At 46.5% G+C, this 23,047-nt stretch overlaps 1 protein-coding gene across 1 annotated transcript in view; it reads left to right on the forward strand.

Moving 5' to 3' along the window:
- LOC138568880 (vomeronasal type-2 receptor 26-like) overlaps positions 1-23,047 on the forward strand; it is a 178,572-nt gene that overhangs the window by 36,139 nt on the left and 119,386 nt on the right. Inside the window, exons 4-5 of the mRNA XM_069646662.1 lie at positions 9,117-9,341; positions 18,997-19,120. Of these exons, the coding sequence (XP_069502763.1) occupies positions 9,117-9,341; positions 18,997-19,120 (349 nt within the window). The remainder of the gene's footprint in view (positions 1-9,116; positions 9,342-18,996; positions 19,121-23,047) is intronic.

The following is a 23,047-nucleotide window of genomic DNA, read 5'->3' on the forward strand; positions in this document are numbered from 1 at the left end:
CAGGCCAAGTGGCAGGGGACTTTCCTCCAGTGGGAGGTTTCCCTAGGCCAAGTGAGAGGGTGCCATCTTTGAGTGGGAGGATGGTCCCAGACCAGGTGACCGAGACCTTCCTGCAGTGGGGGTATGTCCTAGACCAAGTAACAGGGAACCTTCCTCCAGTGGGGGGATGCCCTGGACCAAGTGGGCATGGGCCTTCTTCCAGTCGGTAAATGCACCAGACCAAGTGACAGGGGACTATTCTCCAGTGGGGAGATGTCCCAGACCAAGTGACAGTGGACTTTTCTCTAGTGGGAGGATGCCCAGTCCAAGTGACGGGGGAACTTCCTCCAGTGGGGGGTTGCCCTAGACCAAGTGACAGGGGACTATTCTCCACTGGGGAGATGCCCCAGAGCAAGTGACAGGGGACCTTCCTGCAGTTGGGAGATGCCCTAGACCAAGTGACAGTGGACTTTCCTCTAGTGGGAGGATGCCCCAGTCCAAGTGACGGGGGACCGTCCTCCAGTGGGGGGTTGTCCTGGACCAAGTGATAGGGGGCCTTCCTCCAGTGGGGGGATAACCCCAAACCAAGTTACAGGGGGCCTTCCTCCAGTCAGGGATGCCGCAGACCAAGTGATACGGGGCCTTCCTCCAGTGGGGGGATGCCCCAGACCAAGTGACATAGGAGCTTCCTCCAGTGAGGGGTTGCCCTAGACCAAGTTGGAGGGACCCTCTTTCAGTGTGGGAATGCCCCAGATCAAGTGATAGGGGACCTTCCTCTAGTGGGTGGATGCCCTAGACCAAGTATGAAGGGGCATTCTTCCAGTAGGGGGATTTCCTAGACCAAGTGTCAGGGGGTCTTTCTCCAGTGGGGGGGATGCCCTAGACCAAGTGACAGGAGGCCTTCTTCCGTTGGTGGGATGCCCCAGACCAAATGATAAGGAACATTCTTCCGCTGAGGAGATGCACCAGACCAATTGAGAGGGGGCTTTCTTCCAGTGGGGGGATGCCATAGACCAAGTGATAGGAGGCCTTCTTCCAGAAGGGTGATGCCACAGACCAAGGAGTTGCAACCTACCTCCATTGGGAGGACACTACTTCCCTCTAATTACCTCATACTCAGGGTAATCTACAACATCTGAGTGAGCCACAGGAAGCTGATTGGCCCTCCTCGCCTGATAGCCAATTACGGGGCACCGGCAGGAGAAAGCCGGCCCCTGACAAAGGCAACCCAAAAAGGCTTCCCTAACTGAGCCTGACCGAGCTTGGCAAGTGCAGCGTGCACCCCCTTTCATATACTACTGCGACCTATTACCTAATTCTGCCACCCATCATCATCTCGAGAACCTCATTTGGACGGACGACTGAACGAATCCAGCCCAGCTTCACATTCCAACGTGCTTAACTTAACTTAACTTTACATGCTGTGTTACACCTGCAGCTGTCTGTTTGCAAATTGTGAAATGGCAAACCCTAATCTGATGTCTGATAATCTATCCTGACTCTCGTGTATCCTGAAGTTTTGTAGATTTGTGCTTCACTTAGCCATTACTGCCTGTCTCTTTACTATCAAAATGTGCCCTCTCATTCAGTATGCCACGTTTATTCGCTACCGTTCCCAGCTAGTGATATTCTGACTATACGTGTATCCGATACTTGATCACTATTGTAATATTTATGCCTTTGCCCAGCTGAACGGCACTCGTATTATCACATCTGCAATGCCTTTTATCGCAGTTTTGCTTGTACTGCCCCAACGTTACTATTTGGACAGCATTCAGCCTACATACCACCCTATAATGCCTAGCGTAACTGCACGCGCATAGTCATATAACTGGCCTCTTCGGAGACATTATTTATTGATGCTCTCTAATGCTATAATGATACACTCTACCACTAATGCGCCTGTACAACACGACCTCCGTATTTACCTCAGCCTAGTGAACTACTAAGTTGCCTTAAGGGCACATCATGTATACTCTATTTCCAACACTGCTATTAGTGTCAGGCCTCATTGGGACTGGCGACTGGCATCCTTCACCACCATACCCCTTGAATGAACACCCCCTGGGCCTAAATATGTTCACTACAAACGTCCCGGCCTCGAGGATCAAAGGCACCTCCTTCCTTCCCTCACTCTCTCGACATACTCAATGCCTCAATCAAACCTACCACATTCCTACCTAGACTACGTCTTGATTCACTAGGCCTTAATAAGCCTACGGCCTCCAACACTACATTGTTAAAACCACATACTAATAAGTGTACTCCCATAGCGGAATCACTTACTAACCGACCATGCCACCTCAAGGATAGAAACTATAGACTCTGTACAAGACTACCATCACCTAACCACTGTTAGGCAGAATCACATGCAGTACCCTTTGGGAACACTACATACAATTAGGACTACAAGTGTAAGCACAATTTCACCTTTGGTACAAGCCTGTACTACACAGTAAAGTGGTAGCGATGGCTGAGCAGCCAGACGTATCTCAAGAGTTTAAGTGAGCAGTAGAACAAGTTACACAAAGGACCAACCAATACAGTGATTCAAATATACACTTACTCAAGGTTTCTTGGTAAAAGAATATACATTTATTTACACAATCAGTTTGAAAACATTACACTAGCAAGAGCAGCTCAATATCACACACTAATTAACCACAAATTCTCAACCGATAAGTAAATGAACAAGTTTAGCCCTCATGTGAAGTGGAAGCAAAATGGCACTTCAGATACTTAATAAAGGGGTAAAAAGACAAGGTTATAAGAATCAACAGCACAAATGCATTCATAGGCAGGGCAAAGGGTTTCAGCATACTACAACCAGCAATTGATCTCATAGGCCTGGGCCAAAGTCAATGGTTCAGAGTCTTTGTATTGGATAAAGCAGTTCTGGTAGTAACAGTTAAGTCTTTGCCACAGAGTTTAGAAGAATTTGGCGAGGCGAAAAGTTTGACGAATGTTTAGGGAAGGACAATCCTTCGAAGTTGAGCAAAGTTCCACAAACTTTAGCGATGGCCAAAAAGATTTCCGGACCGCGTTTGCACAGTATGTTTTTAGTGAAGAACAGCTGTAGCTGAGGCAGTTGTTCCTGGCAGTTAGAGCAGATCTCGCTGTTCCTGTGCTTCAGTCGTGGGGACAAGAAGGAGGACCTCGGGAGGTTCCTGCACTGCCCAGGGATGAGGCCAAAAGCTTAGCAAGATGTTGGTTTAAGGTGTGCGTTCCTTAAAGACCACGAACCGGTTTCCTTCCCTCTGGCTATCCGGTTTTCAACAGCACTCTGCTGAAAATTCGACCAAATGGTGACGGTGTCCAGGTGGCTTACGAGTTGGTTGTTCCCACCAAACTCAAGGGAAGAAATTAAACTTGAAGGGCTTCACTGTCGGTTGGAGTTTCAGGCAATTCGAACCTTTAGCAGGGCTTCACCGGTCATCCCGGAGTTGCAACAGTCCTCTTCCTTCAGCTCGTCTTTGGTTCTTTCGTTCCAGTGGTCGACTCTGCTTTCCAAGTCCCAGAGACCTGCTTTTAAACAGTTTTCTCCCATTCAGTCCAGCCTGGCTGTCACTCACACAGCAGGGTGGCTGTCCTTGCCCGACAATCAGCCAGCCAATCACACCAGAGTGCATTCAGGTCTCCTAGGAGACTAGGCACAGGGAGTTTCGGGCACCTCCCTCATATCCTGTCCACCCCAGAGACTCAGGCGCCAGAGGAGGGCTTCAGCACTGAACCGCGCCAAAGGCTAACGAACAAAGGGACCAAACCTGGTTTGGCGTGTAGAGACAAACACAAGAAGCACTTTTCCTAAAAGAAATAGCGAAAAAAGACGACCGTAGTCTGTTTTTACAGATAGGTCTGGGTTGCCATATTGAAAAACATGGCTGAACTGATTTTTAGCTACCGTTGTTAGCGGTTGGGAAAAATCACGGTAGTTGATCTAAACCACTGCCACCAGCCATTTAAAGTAGGAACATGCAACATTTTACTGTTACATGAGTTTCTGCCACAGGGGAAGCTAGGCAACCCCTCCAGCACTCTATAGGAAGATAGTGTGTGAGGGTCAGTAGATTTGAAAAGACTAGTAAAGCCAATTTAACTTTACATGCTCTGGGAGACGGTAGTCACTCCCAGAGAAGGTATTTAAACCTTGGGAAGTCTGAAAGACATCCATATGCCACTGCACTGAAGGTGCTGTGTGACACACAGAAAAAGATTATACCTATGGAGTTGTTTCAAAACTCCATAACCACAGAACACAAAAGTAAAACACACACAAAATACATGGAAGAGTGAGGGTCTCAAAGGTAAGGAAAATTAGCACATTTTGAGAATTCTCCCTAATAACCAGCCACGTCTCAATAACTACCATTACAAACCTTCTCTAACTACTAAGAAAAGCCCTGTTAGGGGAGTCCCAGACACAAACAAAACCCCAAATAGACAAAATGAGAACTGGACAAATAGACAAAATGAGAACCGGAAACAGCCTAAACCTACTACCACTACCCAAACGAGTCCAGATCCATCATCCTGGGAGCTCTAATAAATGCTAGGTCTTTGATAGCTCACACCACTGACATAGCAGACATCATCCTAGCCAAAAACGTGGACTTCCTAGCAGTAACAGAATCCTGGCTGCATGCTGCAGCGGGCCTTTCCCTTCTACCAGCTGTACCAGACAACTATTCTATCATTACAGTGGGCAAACCGGACTCCAGAGGAGGAGGAATTGCCATCATCTTTAAAAATGTCTTAGACATGAGAATGGTCACTACTCCTTCACTCTCCTCATGCGAATTGCTCTCAGCCAAACCACAGACTTCACATAAAAGTACCATCACAATTCACTTCATTTATCAACCACCAGGGCCCACAGGCTCCTTCGAGGAAGATTTGATTTTCACACTATCCGACAACACCAAAACTGACTCTCAAATTCTTTTACTAGGGGATTTCAACGTAGGCTTTAACGACACTAACGACCCCATGCATCCTCAACAGCCGACACCCTTACCGAGCATGGATTCACTCAAAAAATTACCCAGCCCACCCATGAGAAAGGGAGGACCCTTGATTAGATAGTGGACCTAAACTGTAACATCTCAGTGAATGACATCCATCCACAACCATGGACTGATCACCACCTGATCTAATTTGAGTTCAGCACTATTAAACTATTGAACAATACTAGTCCCATAGTACCGCCATGCCCAACCAGAAATAAACAAAATATCACGGCGGAGGCAATTATGCCTCTGCTAATCCCAACCTTAAACTCTCTCCTAAATACTTCTGACCCCCACCTTCTGGTAGACACTTACAATTCTACTATGTCTAAAGCCTTAGACATAGTTGCACCTCTCAAAATGCATAAAAGCAAACCAAGAGCCATTTAAACTTCTGGTTTACCCCTGAGTTAAAAACTCTACACACTGAAAAAAAAAAACTTGAATCATTATGCAAACACACCCCTTCTCTAGAGAACAAAACTAACATGGCCACCCTCTCCACTAAATACAAAGAAGAGATTATTCGCACCAAACGAGATACCTATAATAACAGAATCAATCAAGCTGGGTCCAGTACCAAAGAGCTCTTCAACATCTTGTGAGAAATGGAGAAGCCCAACCCACCCATTGATACATGCAAAAAAGACAAACTCTGATGCACGAACATTCAGAATGCTCTCACCAATAAAAATTGCCACCTTGCAAACCAAAATAGCAGACAAACGGCGTAACCTAACTAACCTAGTCTCTACTCAGCCGTCACATGAGCCTCTCACCCAACAACCCCAAGGCTTTAAATTCTCTAAAATATCTGTACCAGAGGTACAATAAATCATCGCCTCTATGAAACCTTCAAAGTGCCAAGGCAACAGTTGTCCAGCACAGATCATCAATGATGCCGCCAGAGACCTGGCCCCCTTTATAACCAAATTAATCAATGTCTCGTTCTTGTCGGGTATTGTACCCAGCAACCTGAAGGAATCCTGGATACTCCCACTACTCAAAAAACAATCCTTAGAATCAACTATACCCACCAACCAGCAATTACAGGTCAATTACAACGGTCCCATTTCTGCTAAAGATTCTGGATAGGGTTGCATACCTGCAAATCGAAGAATACTTAGAAACAAATCAGCTCTTGGGTACTCGGCAGTCTAGCTTTAGACCCCAACACAGGACCGAAACGGCCCTCATCGACCTCAAAAGCCAGATTGACGGACTCAAAGACAAAGGTACAATTGCAATTCTGCTCCTCCTGGACTTACCGGTGGCCTTTGATTTGGTCGACCATAGAGTACTTTGTGATCACCTCACCACTGCAGCCCACTTTTTTCAGTCAGCAATCACGTGGATTCAATCGTTCCTAAACAATAGGACCATGCGAGTCTTCTCATCGTCTGCACCAGCTGACCCCATACCTATCACGTGTGGAGTGCACCAGGGTTTGTGTGTGTCCCCAAACTTATATAATATCTTTACAAAGCCACTGTTTGATGAACTAGACCGTCTGGGTATCACCTATATGAATTACGCAGATGACACCCAGATCCTCTTTCCTCTAACAGGCACCTATGACTCGGACGTACGGCTTGTAAACAAAATCTACCAAATCATTCAGACATGGATGGCCGATCATGGCCTCTGCCTGAATGATGACAAAACGGAACTCCTATTGGTGGGCTCTCCAGCTAACATTAACAAAATGAGTACGAACTATGCCTCCTTCAATATAGATGGGAGTAGCATCCCAGTGGCCAAATATGTAAAAACACTAGGTTTTTATCTTGACGCCACATCCAACCTAAACAAACAAGTTAACATGACTGCCTCAGCTACCGCCTACACGGGCAAACTAATAAGGGCCTCTAGACCACTGCTCTCAACAGAAAGTTGCCTCATTCTGGCTAGAGCACTCATACTGTCCAAATTGGACTATTGTAATGGCCTTTATTTGGGTGCTAGCAAATTTGTGCTCAACAAGTTACAAATAATGCAGAATAATGCTCTTAGCGCTGCATTAAATATACCAAGAAGGGAGCATATCTCAGCAACAAGAAAACAGCTCACATGGCTCTCTATAAAGGAAAAGATCAAATTGAACACTGTGCCTCACCTTTAAAGCACTGAACCACACAGCCCCACCCTACCTCACCGAAACGTTCACCATCAGATCATCAACACAGGTCACCAGATCGACCAACACCTCTTGCCTGGTGGTCCCGAGGTATAAATCTAAAAGAGAAGGAGGGAGCAGCTTCCCAGTCATGGCGGCCCAACTGTGGAATACCCTCCCACCTGCACTCAAGACGACCCGACTGCTCTCCAGCATCCGGTGAAATGTCATTTCCTGGTTACTTAGTAAGTAATGACTGAGATTAAGAGATGATCTTCGGTATGCTCACCATTTGTAACTTCTCACATGTCATTTTATTTGACCACACTGTAACTGTAATTTGACTACATGCCTGTAACTAATCGCCTATGACCTAAATGTATGTTTGATCACTTTGCCCGCAACAACTGCATTTTGACCACACTGTCTGTAACAACCTACATGCGCCCAGATACCACAGGGTCAGGTGCGCCATAGAAATAAAATAAACAAACAAACAAACAAATGCTAAAGAAAGGATATGGAGTGCAGAAAGTGATAGGGGGCTTGCCTCCAGGGGGAGGATTTCCCAGACCTAATGATGGGGGACCTTCCTCCAGTGGGGTGATGCCCTAAACCAAGTGACAGGGGCCTCCCTCCAGTGGGGGGATACCCCAGTCCAAGTGATAGGGGGCCTTCCTTCAGTGGAGGGGTGCCCCAGACCAAGGGACAGGTGACTATCGTCCAGTGGGGGGTTGCTCTAGACCAAGTGACAGGGAACCTTCCTTCAGTGGGAGGATGCTCCAGACCAAATGATAGGGGACCTTCATCCAGTGAGGTGATGCCCTAGACCAAGTGACAGGGGGCCTTCTTCCAGTGGGGAAATGCCCCAAACCAAGTGATAGGGGACCTTCCTCCAGTGGGGAGATGCCCTAAACCAAGTGACAGGGGGCCTCCATCCAGTGGGGGGATGCCCCAGACCAAGTGATAGGGGGCCTTCCTCCAGTGGGGAGATGCCCTAGACCAAGTGATAGGGGTCCTCCCTCCAGTGGGGGAATGCCCCAGACCAAGTGATAGGGGGCCTTCCTCCAGTGGGGGGATGCCCTAGACCAAGTGATAGGGGGCCTTCCTTCAGTGGAGGGTTGCCCTAGACCAAGGGACAGGTGACTATCCTCCAGTGGGGGGTTGCTCTAGACCAAGTGTCAGGGAACCTTCATTCAGTGGGAGGATGCTCCAGACCAAATGATAGGGGACCTTCATCCAGTGAGGAGATGCCCCAGACCAAGTGAAAGGGGGCCTTCCTCCAGTGGGGAGATGCCCCAAACCAAGTGATAGGGGACCTTCATCTAGTGGGGGGTTGCCCTAGACCAAGTGACAGGGAACCTTTCTCCAGTGGGGGGATGCCCCAGACCAAGTGATAGGGGACTTTCCTCCAGTGGGTAGATGCCCCGAACCAAGTGACAGGGGACCTTCCTTTAGTGGGGGGATGCCCTAGACCAAGTGACAGGGAACCTTCCTCCAGTCAGGGATGCCCCAGACCAAGTGATAGGGGGCCTTTTTCCAGTGGGGGTGTGCCCCAGACCAAGTGACAGAGGACGTTCCTCCAGTAGGGGGATGTCCTAGACTAAGTGACTTACCTCTAATTACTCCCTAACTCCTGCTCCACTTGAGCAGCTCTTGCTCAGGTTGGCTACTCTGACGTGAACTGTTTGCCTCCAGCCAGACCTACGTGTAGTTCATGATCTGTCTGAGGTCCAGTGGCCTTCAAGCTTGGGGTCAGGTGCTCTGTCCTTCCTCCGTGGCTTCTGTTTTCCTTTCCCCTTATCCCCCTGATATCATACTCAGGGTGATGCTGAGGAAAGGATCTGGAGGGCAGGAATTATGATTGTGACAAGGAAGAGCGGGTCTCAGGGTAATGAAGTTTAGAGGTAAGTAGTCATGACTATCGACATGGCTGTCACTGATATAAGCATGATGATTAGCTTGCATTCCTTATCATATTCAACCTAATTTTATGTCTATTTTCTTCTTAACAGTTACATCATCACATGCGGAACATCCATTTTAAAACCACCAGTGGTGACATGTCCTTCGATGCTCAGGGGGACTCGCCCGCACGTTTTGACATTGTGAACTGGCTTTACATCTCTAAAGTAAATGTTACATTTACCAATGTGGGAAACATCATTATCAACTCTGCAGGTCAAATGCAGTTTAACTTCAGTGACCGTGACATTCATTGGCACCCCGACTTTACACAGGTAAGACCTCCCAGACCAAATGCGGTCCGTAATAGACAGATTAAAAAAAATGTTTTCCAAAGATACAGAGCGGATCATTGCAATAATCAATTAATGGGAATGTAAGTGTTTGTTTTCAAGAAGAAAAAGAAGGAGTGCGTCGGGTTTACTCTCCAGGCAAAATCTGGGAGCAATCAACCCTTTTATTTCAATCCAGGACTTGTGTCATCAACTTCACTATCCAGGTTCAATCTGGGAACAGTCAACCCTTTTATTTCAATCCAGGATTTCTGTCACCAGCTTCACTATTCAGGATTTCAGGATTTCAGTAATAAGCTACACTCTCCGGGCAACTCTTATATTTAGAAGGAGGGTCTCAGTCATCAGATTCCCTATCCAGTCAATTCTTTTTTTAACACAGGATCTGTGACGTCAGGTTTCCTCTACAAGTACAATCTGGGAAACATTAATCCTTTTATTTTTAACTAGGTTCTCTTCCATCGGATTTACTCTCCAGGAACACTTTGGTAATTATTAACCCTTTTTTTTAACCCAGGTTCTCTAACATCAAGGAACAATCTGGAAATAATTCAGACTTGTTTTTCAACCTAGATTTACATAATAATTTTTGGCTTTGATGCATATGGTGGTGCTTGCACTGCATGTGCCAAAGCATTGAACCCGTGTATCCAACACTAGGCCCTTTAAGATGGGGTAGCAATACTCTGAGATAGATGGGGATGCAGAATATACTCAAACATCAAAAATCAGAACGGCTCAGGAAGTTGGCAAAGTAAATCTGTTTTATTTTCAATTGTCTAAAACAGGGAGTACAACAAACATCAATGAAACCGCTCGATTTTCTCACTCAGCGAATTTCATAAAAAACATATCTTAAATAGTAAAAAGTCTTCACTAGTGATGTCAATCTACATGGGAAACTACAAAAACCTATGGGAAACAGTGGTTGGCTTTCAGGAAACATCTAGGTATACGTTCTATATAGCCAAGGGTGGTGATTGGGTTTCTAACATCAGGTGGGCAACAAAGCCCTCCTCTAGTGCAAGTTACTACGAATGTCATCAAATACACGACGTGCCATTGGTTATACAAACTATAGGGCTCTTCATTATATGGTCCTCTATAATTGGTTGGCACTCTCTTGCCCCTCTGTAATATTCCACACACGCTAGCAGCACACAGGCTGGCACCCAAGTGCTGGTGGGCTGGTCATAACCATAGCTTCCCACCTCATTAGCCTGCTATCTATCATCACTCTGCCGTCTGCCAGTCCATTAGCACTTTGAACATTGGCCTTGTGAATGTTCTCTGTGCCTGAGAATAAAAGGCAGTATAGGCACACTTGTCTCTTGGTTTCAATAAAGCTCAACTCAGAGTCTATTTCCATCCGACCATGTGACTGGAGACCATATTTCAGAGCCTTTTGCTGTATTAAACTCTATTAAATGATGTACCTTTGATGTCTTCAATGTTCTTGCTCCTCACCTGAAACAGCAGTTTGTTCTTTTCACACGTCAATTGTAGCATCTGCGTGCACATCCAGGCTCTCATTGGCCTTGACTGTCTGGTGCTCGGCCAGATTTAACAAGGGGGGTCCTGGGAGTCCCTCTGCCAGACATTAGTCCTGGTTACGAGAGACTTACCCAGAGTCTTTAGCTCACTATCTTTCACAGAGAAGAAATATCCCAAACATATCAGTCTTTGTCCTGCCCTGGGGCAGTCCAGCAGCGAAATGCAAGGCAATTCTTCTCTGAACAAGAGTACCAACAGAAACCCCAGACATGTGTTTCGGTCTGGTTGGACCTCATCAGTAGGGTGGATCTGTCCCTCTCTAAGAATAGTGAACAAGGGGTCCACGTCTGGATTCCCCTAGTAACTTAGGGTGAGACCCAAAGTTACTTAAATATGCAGATTTAACAAGGGGGGTCCTGGGAGTCCCTCTGCCAGACATTAGTCCTGGTTACGAGAGACTTACCCAGGCCTTTCTTGGATTCACCTTCATTCATTAGCTGTTTTCAAACTGCGCCACACTGAAAAAGCCTTTCTGCTCACAGGGCCCAGAATCTGCTAAAGTGCGTTGTGGAATATCCAGTTAGTTCGTTCCTATGCATATACATTGACGCATCGCCGCAACATATTTTACTAAGTAGCCAGCCTTTAAAAATTCTTTGCCCTACTTGCGTTACTGCATCTGTACAAGTGTAAAATTACTTGGTATCTTCTGATTATTTCTGCAGCATAAGCCTCTTCATCTCGAGCCCGAAATGTTGCCCATCTTTAACACCTTCTTCTTTGCTTCTATGGAATGTCTCCGCTCTGCATGACATCACCAGTCTTCTTCCATGATCACTTTTCCCACTTCCTCTGGGATTTTATTCAAATGAGCAAAATAATGGGGTGGTGGGTGAACACCAATACTTGAAATAATATTAACTAATTCAGAGTCCAGCAAAGCTGGCATCTGGGCTTAAAGGTACAGGGGAGGAACTAAGGTCTTGGCACAAGGCCCTACTATATATAAGAGACAAGACGTGGATCCAAGATTGGACTCCTCTCATCCCCTGGACACTTTCTACAACCGCCTCAAATGGCGGTAATTGGTTCAATCAGAACAGTACAGTCGTAGGGAGAGATGCATTTTGTACTATCGCAGTGAGGCCTGGCTACCAAGATGGAGTCGAAAGGGGGTACAGGATGTCCTGCTCGGTGGTCCCATCTACGCGAATGTAACCAAAGGTTAGCATCGCATAAGGGCGAGGGGCGTACCCACCACTGGAGGCACTTGGTCCAAGTTTTGTACTGAGAAGTGATGGTGGAGAGGGGCCCATTGGCCCCTCCCTCCCACACAACCTCTACACTGTTGGTAAGAGAAAAGAGACAGTGAACAAGGGGTGTTTGGAAGCAGAATATTGGGTTGCCATGGCAACTGGTAATACTCAGCATGAAACTACAAACTTCTATTTGTTCATTTGTGTCTGCTTCCACCATATCAAGCAATGATGGGTTTTTATGCAAGGCGCTGGCCAATGAAGTGCTTAGCTGACTGATGGATATCCCCCTTTGCAGCAGCCATCTGGCCTCTAGTGGATGTTTCCTCCTGCCTATTGCCTGTTTATCTGTTCACTGTATATACAACCCCGTTTGCAACCTGTTGGGCTGCTGTGCCCTGTACTTCAGTCCCTTTTCTGTTTCTTGGACCCTACTCCCAGGATGGGCACAGCATAGTGATGTGCGGCACACTATGCATCCTCCTGACCAAGGTAGCCTAGTTCAGGCCTTCTGTGAACTGTAACCTGGAAGTTGCCCTGGGCAATTGGGAGCCATTTATACCTCTGGGTGCTGCTACAGCAATGTAGTGAAGGCTGCAAAGGATTCGGCAGTAGGGATGCATTTCACTGTGTGCACAAGGATGTCCCCGGCATTGTGTTAACAAGCACAGAGCTGCACGCCCCTAACATGTGTTGAGCCCCCTAGGAAGCTAGTTCATCAGTCACGTCCTGAGGTGTGCCAGAATCTGTAAGCTGCCCCCTTTAGAGTCTATCTAGAGTGTAGCCTAGTGAGTCAGTGCTGTGGTGTTTGCAAGTCTCATGGGTTTAGTGCAGGGGTGTCATTTCTTGTCCCTGCTCCTAAACATTTGTTTACTTTTCTGGCTCCATGCATCCATTGCTCTCTATGTTAAGAGGCGACTTTCTCTTCTGCGCCGTTCACCAAGTGTTAGGGAAAAGGTTTTCAAATATGCATACGTGCCAACATATCCGAAGAACCTGGGAGGGCGGTTTCATCAGAGAAATGTTAAAACATCAATCTTTCTAAATGCCTCCTTCGCCTTGTGTGATAACATGGGCTGAGGGCAGGCTATACCCTCGAGAGGGGGGTGAATGTGATTCAGAGGTTAGCAAAACAGAAAGGTGATGGCTGGAAGGTTTTGAATTAATCATAACCATGGGCAAAGCTCTGGGCAACCCTCCAGACCATCGTTTTACAGCCTGCCAAGCCATTACAGAAGGGGAAAAACCATATGCAAATCAGGATTGGTCCTACCCCAAAAGGGGCAGTCCAGCCCAAACTGCTAGGTCACATCCCTTCTGCACGAGACCACAAGCATCCCCAGACATGTTTCAGCCTTGTTGGGCGTCATCAGTGAGGAGAAGCTTGGGTCTCTAGGCCCGGCAGACTCAGGACCCACGTCTGGGCATACCCGTCCCACTCGAGGTGACTTTAGCAAAACAGAAAGGTGATGGCTGGCAGGTTTTGAATTAAGTGCAGCCGTGTGTAGTTCCCAGAGGCGAGCAGGTATCGAGTCAGAAGTAGGTTGCGGTCCAATACCGTGCTTGATTAGGTGCGGACTGTGATGGCCACCAGTGTCGGTTCGGCTGTCCAGCTGATGGCAAGGCTTTTGGTGACTGGTTGCACAGATAGATCAGAGAATCCAAGGTGTATGTTGAAGATCTCTGTTCGAAGGAGTCACAAAAGTACCTGACAACTGTCGATGAGGATCGCCAATGAATGGGCTGGTGCTTCAACAGCAGTTTGAAGGTGCTGCTGCTGCAGCAAAGATGTGCAGGTTCAAACCGAGGACACAACATACTCAGCTGATAAATTGTGTTGGAAAACATATTCAAACATGTGGCAAAGCAGTTTGAAGTGGTAGAGAGCCAAAGGCAGCTGTGCAGGGTCTTGTAGGTTTGAATGCATTGAATCAGGCTCGAATCACAGTTCAAAGTAGTTTGACTGGAGAACCAGGATTCCTGGCTAGCTTGGTCCCCTGGTTGCAGTGAGTCCTACAGCAGGGGCTTAAGGATATGTTTTGTTCCAAGGTGGTGGAATGGTGAAAGCAAGCACTTTATTAAAAATATGTTATTAAGAATATAGAAAGTGCTGTAAGATTTCATGGAATGTGTCACTTAACTGGAATTTGTTTTGAAACTATCTAGTTGACTCGAACATTGACCAGAGGGTCAGAGCTTACATTAGCAACGGAGCCTCCTTTCAGGCCAGTCCAATGTAAGCTGTGAAGAGTGATCGAAGTGCACGGCCACCCGGGGCCCTTTGGGCTACTTGCTTGTGTCACCCTGTGGCCCACCGTGTAGACATGTAATAGATCTGAAAGAGGGCACCACAGCATTGGCTCTTCAGGCAGTTCCCTCAGCCATCTGTAAAATTAAAAAGGAAAATGCCTGTATTTATACAACAATGTTGTGATACTTGAAGCAGGCCACATCAGATGGATGCCAAAATGACAACAGGCCATTCTCATGACCTCATCCACTTTCCCTCCCCAAACTTCATCACATAGGAGGTCCACCCTCCACAGATGTGAAGAAGGGGACGAGGGAGGGAAGGTGGGGGTTAAAAGCTCCCATGTAAAATAGTAAAACTGTGTTTCTTGAGAGCTGGAAAGATGTTATTGGACCTGGAGAAGTTCTCTAGTTGTCTAGTTGTAGCTCTCTTGGAGGTTTGAGAAGGATACAGCTCTATTTCCCACTTCTGTAGAAGCAGAGTCTGCAAGACCCATGTTGTACGGGGAGAATTTTAGGCGCTTTGAAGGACATTACAAACTCATGACCTTAAACTCCACTGTTTGGTTTCTCTCTATGGAGACATTTCAAAGCCTGGACTCACTAATTATAAGAAAATCATTGTTGTCCTAATTAAAATAATATAAACTCAACTTTTCAAAAAGGTCTATGGAGTCCAGGAGCCCAGGACTTTGAGTTGTGGGACACTGAATCATGAGCCTCCTGTGGACATCCCATGACTGCATTTGACCTCATTATCCATCAATAAACATCTAATTCGGTGTTTTAAATACCACCAGACTGCATGCAATCCACATCAGATTAACAAGCCATACTACAAAAGGGCCATTTTTTTAAAGTGCTCAGAAGAACAAAAGGGTTAACTCTGCTCGTCAGCAGGTGCCTTGAAAAATGGATATCAAACTGGCACCACAGATTTAAATCCACTAAGTTCTACGAAGGCATCTGTCTCTGCAGGCATCAAAACCAGCATAAGTCAGCCATTAGCCATTACGCTTCGATACTAGGCATTCTTCAAAGTGAGGTAAACAAGAGGGGCTGCAGTACACGCGTGAAAGGAGCTTGTTAACGTATTGTCACGCAGGGACTCAAATACACACAAAGTCTCAAGGGGTTTATTAGGTCTTTAAAAGGGGTACGATTAATGTCCATCCCTCTCTCCCTCATTGTCCTGTGGGCTCCCTCCACCCTAGCCCAGTATAACAGTTACTAGTGATGGGTGAGCCCCCAATATCTAAAGGCTGGCTGTCTATGGATGGAGGCCTATAGGCTAAGCCTTAGCTTTCTCCCTAAGGCACTTCCTAAGGGTACCCTAATTTCATACCAGATGACACATGAGGTTGTGCCAGACTCAGACACCATGCTCTTTACACTCTCCCCTCCACTCAATCCCCCTCTTTCTCTTCCTTCGCCCATCCTCTGGTCCTTCCCTTCTTTTCTCCTCTGTTGCCCAGGTAGTCACACACTCTCTCTCTCCTTCTTTCACCTTACTACTCTCCTTACTGTTCACTACTATTGCTCATCTCTCCTCTTACTGCACCCCTCTCCACACATCTTACTACACCCCTCTTCTCACTTCTTACTACAAACTGCTTCTCGCCTCTCACATCACCAGCTCCTGCTCTCTTGGGAGAGGGTACAGACTTTCATTGGGCATCTTCACCCCACAGATGGGCAGAGAAGGAGCTTCAGGAATATGTAGAGGTGGTTGGAGTTGAATATCAGGAGGAGGAGGTATGCACATCTGGAAGAAGATTGAGGTTGGTGAATATCAGATGGGTGTGATAGTAGAGGGGCTGGAGGAGGTTAGTCATATGGAGGAGATTGGAGAATATTAGATGGGTGTGATAGTAGAACGGCAGTAGGAGGTTGGTCATATGGAGGAGGTTGGAAAATATCAGATGGGTGTGAGTAGATCGGCAGGAGGAGGTTGGTCATATGCAGGAGGTTGGAGAATATCAGAAGGGTGTGATAGTAGAACAGCAGGAGAAGGTTGGTCATATGCAGGCGGTTGGAGAATATCAGCTGGATGTGATAGTAGATGGCAGGAGGAAGTTGGTCATATGGAGAAGGTTGGAGAATATCAGATGGGTGTGATAGCAGAACGGCAGGAGGAGGTTGGTCCTTTGTAGGAGGTTGGTGCGGATCACCAGGAGAAGGATATGATGCTAAAAAGGCAGTGGCTAGCAGGAGCAGTCAGGTTTAAGAGGCAATGGGCCTCATTACGAGGTGGGCGGTAAGGGATTACCGGCACTGGTAAGGGCACCGGTGCCGGTAATCCCTTACCACCCTTCTACGAGTTCCCTTTGCGGATCCTTCCTTAACGCCTGGTTTTTGCAGGGGTTAAGGATGGGACCCGCAAAGGGACACCGGGGTCAATAACGGTACCACAATTTGCGGTACCGTTATTGCCCCTATGGGGGCTCAAATGGGAATGGGGAATGGCCCTGGTGAATGGGGAATTACCGGTCCCTCCGACCTCGGAATGGACCGGTAATTACTCCATTCACCAGGCCGGAGTCGGAAGGGTTTTGGATGCAGCCATGGCACTAATAGCGCCATGGCTACCTCCAACCTCGTAATGAGGCCAATGTCTAGCCAAAGGAAGGGACACCAACCTGAAGGTGTTGCGTCCACAGTGGGTGGAGGAACATGCATGTGGTCTGGTGTTGAGGAGTAGCAGGAGAAGTGCAGTTGTAGAGAGGCATTGAGGTGAGGGTATGCCAGGACACTAAAGCTGGGAGCCCCCTCAGGAGCCTGTTCAGATAAACCTAGAGGGGCAACCTTATTTGGTGCCACTGCGGAATATGAAGGAAACTTCAGTGGTACCTCTGCTCACTAGAAGAGACCCATTGCAGACTCACCTACATACAATTGCACATGGGGTGGCTGTACCCCACAGAACAAATTCTACCCGAGGAGAGAAGAGACAGTTTTCATCAAGAGTATGAGTGTGCATGAAGGGTATAAGTCTGGAACTTAAGAACCTTGAGAAAAAGGACACTTGTGCGTACACTTGTTTGTTGTGGAGATTCGCTCTTTTTTTCTTGGGTCATCGTTTGTTGGATTCTAACAGGGTAGAAATCCTGACCATTTCAGGAAGGTCATCATCTTTGGGCACTGTTCATTCTTCAGTAAGGAGGTGTTAAAGCGTTTCTGCTATATCCACGCATCCTGGGAGTGGGCGGAGGGTGGAAGGAAGTGACAAGACCTAACAGCCTTTCCCGAGGGATTTACAGTGGGAGATGCTTTAATTCCAGGGTTTCCTTTTTTTAGTCAACTGCAGGACACTATTAAAAAGAGAAATTAACAGCAGGGAAAATAAAACCCAACTTGCTCCTGTCTGTTGGTCCATGTTCTTGTTGTGACAGTTATTATGTCCTGTGTCTTCCCCCTCACTGCATCATGCCCTGTGTCACCCACTTCAAACCCCTCGCTGTGTTATCACCTGTGTCTTGAAACCTCGTTGGGCACTCACCATTGTGCTATCAAATAGGTCAGACTTCTACGCCTGTTATCATAAACCTTTTCCTCCATCTTCACCTTGTAAGACCCCACACTCTGTGGTATTATAAGCTTCATCCTCAAATCCCCCACCCCATACCACTAGCTCTTTGTTATTATCACTTGGGTCCCTGCTTCTCCTCCTCATACCTGTCCCTCTGCATTATTTTCATCCGTGTCCTCCATCACTTCCTCCTCAGACCACACACTCTTTGGTATCATCACCTTTGTCCTCATCTTCTCATCATCAGTACCTTCACTGTATGTTTTTATCATCTGTGTTCTCAATCGTCTCTGCAGATCCCTCACTCTATGTTATCACCTGAGCCCTCCACATTTTCCACACATATGTTTTGCTGTGTGTTACCATCAACTGATTATCTCACTGCTCGCTTGCTCCTTATGCTAATGCTCTGTGTTATTATCAGCTGTGCCCTCCATCTTTCCCTCCTCATGGACCTTGCTCTTTTATTAACACCTGTGTCTCCATTGGCCACTTCACTGATTCCTTGCACGGTGTCATTATCAGATGTCTCCCAATCTCTCATGCACTGATTTCCTGCTCTGTGCTATGATCACACGTCTCCATCTTCTCCTCATACCCCTCACGTTATTATTACCACCTGTGTTCTCCATCCCCTCTTACTCAGACCAGTCACTCTGATTATGATCTCTTGCTTGTGTCTTTCATCTTCACTCCTCAGATTCCTTGCTCTGTGTCACTATCTGATGTATCCCAATCTCCCATGCACTGATTCTTTGCTCTGTGTTTTTATCACGTTCCCCAGCTTCTCCTCCTTAGACCTTCACATTCATATTGTTCATATTATCACCTGTGTTCTCCATCCTCTCCTACTCAGACCAATCGCTCTGTGTTTATCATCACTTGTGTCCTTCATCTTCTCTCCTCAGATTCCTCGCGATGTGTCAGTATCTGATGTATCCCCATCTCCCTTTCACTGATTCCTTGCTCTGTATTATTATCACATGGTCTCTGTCTTCTCCTCCTTAGACCCCTCATGTTATTATTATCAACTGTGTTCTCCATCCTCTCTGACTCAGACCACTCGCTCTGTTTATCATCACTTGTGTCCTTCATCTTCTCTCCTCAGATTCCCCGCTCTGTGTGCAGTGAGAGCTGTCCTCCTGGATTCTGGAAGGTCCTTCAGAAGGATCGGCCAATCTGCTGCTATGACTGTGCCCCATGCCCCGATGGAGAAATTACCCACTTAAGTGGTAGGTGATAACATTTGATACACTGATGATGAATATTTTAAAAAAGTGTAAAATATAGCTCCTGTGTCCTGGAGAATATGATTTTGGGGGACAAAAAATGAGAACATGAATAAATGTTTGAGAAAGTATTTGCCCAGGCACTGATATTTTCCACTTTTTCCACTCCATGCTGGTCCATTCCCGCTAATCAATGCGGCCAATATATCAAAACATGGCTCTGTCAACAACACCTGATTAAGGACCAATTCCAACAGATCCACATACGATGCACAGACCTCAACTCCCTGTACTATGCTACTCTTAAAAGATGAAAGCCCAAAAGATAGCTGCTCACCCTCTGTACAGCGCTCCAGTGCTCTTGAGCTTAGTCCACACTATAAACAATAGAACATAAAATACAAATAAAAACATTTATCCAAACTCCTCTTTATTTAGGAAAATATCACTTGCAAATGAGGCCCATCGTCTCACACGGCTGTACCAGTCATGTATGGGGGATATTTTGGGGCCAATGTAACGAAGAGGGCTGTATTATTACAGGAAATAAAAAAGGGCAGTATGTCCAAACCTTGCTTGCAGGGAAGTTACTTGCTTTCATATTTTAATGGTCAATACAGAGTAAAACATATGTTCTGAGCTCCTGGTTGCCTGTTTGGGATTTTTATCAACATCCAGAAGTCATTCGATCAAAGCAAACCTTTTAGTAGCTTTGGAGCTTCCCAAAGAAGCTACATTCCTTTGTGTCCAAATGTAAATACAAATCTTCCAATGGGAATCTTAGTTAGTACAGTGCAGAATATAGCAGTGACTTCTACTTCTCCAAGGCAGTCTCAGTTCGTACCGTGCAGGATCTAGGGGTCACTTCTACTTCTCCACTAGGAGTCTACATTAGTACCATGCAGGATCTAGTGGTCACTTCTACTTCTCCAATGGGAGTCTTGGTTAGTATGTTTCAACACCTTTATTAAGTTTGACTGGGGTTGGAGACTTCCTAACTGAACCTAATTCTATAATGGGAGTAGTCCCGACCATCAAAATAACATAAAAAAGTCCAAGTCAGTCAGTCAAACAAAGTAAACATCTGTGTCAGAAACCTATGCGTGCCCTAACGCTTTACAATAACTAAGTGTGGTAAAATGCATGAAAATAAAATAGTGTAAAAAAGACTGTCAGAATGGTAATGAAAGTGGCTCACCACTCCCTTCTCCAAGGTCAGTTCACTGAGGTCCTTACAAAGTTCCTTTATGGTGAGTTGTATGCACAGTTCAAAGATTTCCCATAGATCTGTTAGGCTTCCCTCGCCTATTTCAATGTCGTTCAACATACAACACAGTTCTCTTCAATAGATTCTCTCTGGCTTCCCTCACCCGGCTTTATATTTCTTCAACACACAGATATTCACAAAGTTCTGTCTTTCACAAAAGCATATCCCTTGCACAGGCTGCCCTTGCGGGTCTTCAAGCACTTAAACATGACTGAAACACTTTCCAGCCAAACAGCTCTGCTTCACAGAGCTCAGGGAGAACTCCCTTCCCAAATCTTTGTACTTCTCTTTACAATGTTCACCTGTCAGAGACCTTCACAACCGCATAGTATTATCACCGCCATGCGTGACCACTCCAACAGCAGGGTCCTTATCAATATCGCCTTGTCAGAGACCTTCGCAAACGCACAGTATTCTCACCCCTATGCGTGACCAATCTGATAATAGGGTTGACTTCTTAATGTCTGTGCCTCTTGTAATTGGTTTCGCAGAACGGGCCCTGTGCCACTCTGTTCCTTATTTCACAAAATTATCGATTCACTTTCACATTAGCCTTTCAGAATATCTGCACACTCTCTTTCCCTCGTACCCTTTCCTTCAATGGCTTTCAACACATTTCACTTTCATTATACACTGTTCTGTTATCTTTCAAGAAGCGTTCAAGAACATGCCTTCTTACACGGCTCTGCTCGTTACTTTGTTTCTCGTCGTCTCCCCCACTGACTAAATACATTCAAGTTTTCAGGTCAATGTCCATATCCTTCAATGCGTAGCCTCACTTTCAACACTGTAGCTTCATTCACAATTGCATGTATCACAAACCGGGCTCTCCCTTTCTTTGAACTCACCTGCTGTGATTCTTTCGTGTGTCCTTCAATTTTCAACTCGTGGAGGTCAGGATCTTAACCATCTGCCTCTCAGACGCTCCTGGGCAAATTCACAGTAACGGGGTGGAAATAAGCAATCTTCTGGCATATGGAGGGAAGGGTTCAGCAGGCCCTTTGGCTCCCTTCTCTTTGCTGTACCAGCTCATTGGAGACACGGCCTCCTCGCCACACTTTCTCCTGCCTCAACTCACAGGCTGTCAGCATTTCATTGTCCCGTTCTTCCTGGCCTGATTCTCTGCAGCTCTCGCTCAGCTGCTCCTCCTTCTCACCATGCAGCTTGCTTTCCTTCTTGTCCCCGGCCTCTCTCACTCTGGGCCTCATTACACGGAATTCGGTAAGGGTTTACCGGTACCGGTGAGGGCACCAGTACCGGTAAACCCTTACCGCCTTACTATGAGGTCTCTTTGCAGGACCTGACTTCAACGGCTGGTTTTACCAGCCGTTAAGGAACGGGCCCGCAAAGGGACTTTGGTGCTAATTATGGTACCGCAATTTGCGGTACCGTAATTAGCTCCTTCCCCATTCCCATGGAGCCCTATGGGGGCACAAATGGGAATGGGGAAGTGCCTTGGTGAATGGGGAATTACCGCCCCCGCTCACCTTGGCGTAGGGCGGTAATTCCGCCATCCACCAAGGCAGACACGGTAAAATACCGGTGGCAACCATGGCGCTAATAGAGCCATGGTAACCGCATACCGTGTAATGAGGCCCTGTGTCTTTCTGTGCCCCACTTTTATAGTTTGGATAATTGTCCATGAGTTTCAGGTGTGCGTGATTGCGACTGAGTGCCTGACCCTGCCTGGCCTTATAAGCAGGACAAAGCCATTGCATATTACTAGTGATAATCTTCCTAGTCTCAGTCATCCTCTTCCTCGTCTCAGTAGTTGAGCTGATTGAAAAAGTAGGAGAATTATGGGAGTTGTAGTATCCCATAAAGGTAGAGGGAATATGGGGTAAATAACTGTCAGGAAATGGGGATACCATCTCTAACCTTTCCTCCCCACTCCCCGAGGACCCCCGACCCAGGTAATACCCCTAGCGTGTCCACCCCCAGAGTCGGCATATAATAGCGATGGCCCTTCCCTGGCCACCTGAATAAGGGATCCCTGGGGACTGACTCATCACATACCCATCAACACTGAATGTCAGGGCTTGAGGGCAAAGTCTTTAAATACATTAAGACCCTTCAAGTACCCTTCAGCACTGCATGCCAGTACTTGAAGGAAACGTCCTTAAATACATTTAGCCACTCCGAGTACCCATCAACATTGAATGCCAGGACTTAAGGGCAAAGTCTCTATATTTATTAATTTATTTGTTTTATTTTATTTATATACAGGAGGAACAATGCTTTTTCTATCACAAAAACATGCAATAGATATGAAATCAGATTTGACGAGAAGCAGTGAGCCAATTATAATGGGGTGCGTTTGAGGGACATTCTGACCAAGTTGTGAAGGGGAGCCTTATCATTGTTAGTGGTTTCCAGCCCATTCATGCCGCACCTGTGAAATTCACATTTTGCCCACTGTGCCTTCTCATTGTTAGTGGCCTCTAATTTATTACGTCTCACCGTTGAAATTCCCATTTTGTCCACAGCGCCTTAAATTTGCCAGCGGCTTTCTAGCGTACTGCATCTGTGCAGTGCATGATATCTATGTAAATCCCACATAGCGCCCCTCATCTCAACCAGCCTTATGCATCTGTTTTGATACTGCCTACGGCACCTCTACTGAAGGCCCACTGAGCGATCCTACCCTCCACCTTCTAACTGAA

This window comes from Ambystoma mexicanum, chromosome 2q, assembly GCF_040938575.1.
Source record: "Ambystoma mexicanum isolate Mex_15411 chromosome 2q, UKY_AmexF1_1, whole genome shotgun sequence".
Taxonomy (NCBI): Eukaryota; Metazoa; Chordata; class Amphibia; order Caudata; family Ambystomatidae; genus Ambystoma; species Ambystoma mexicanum.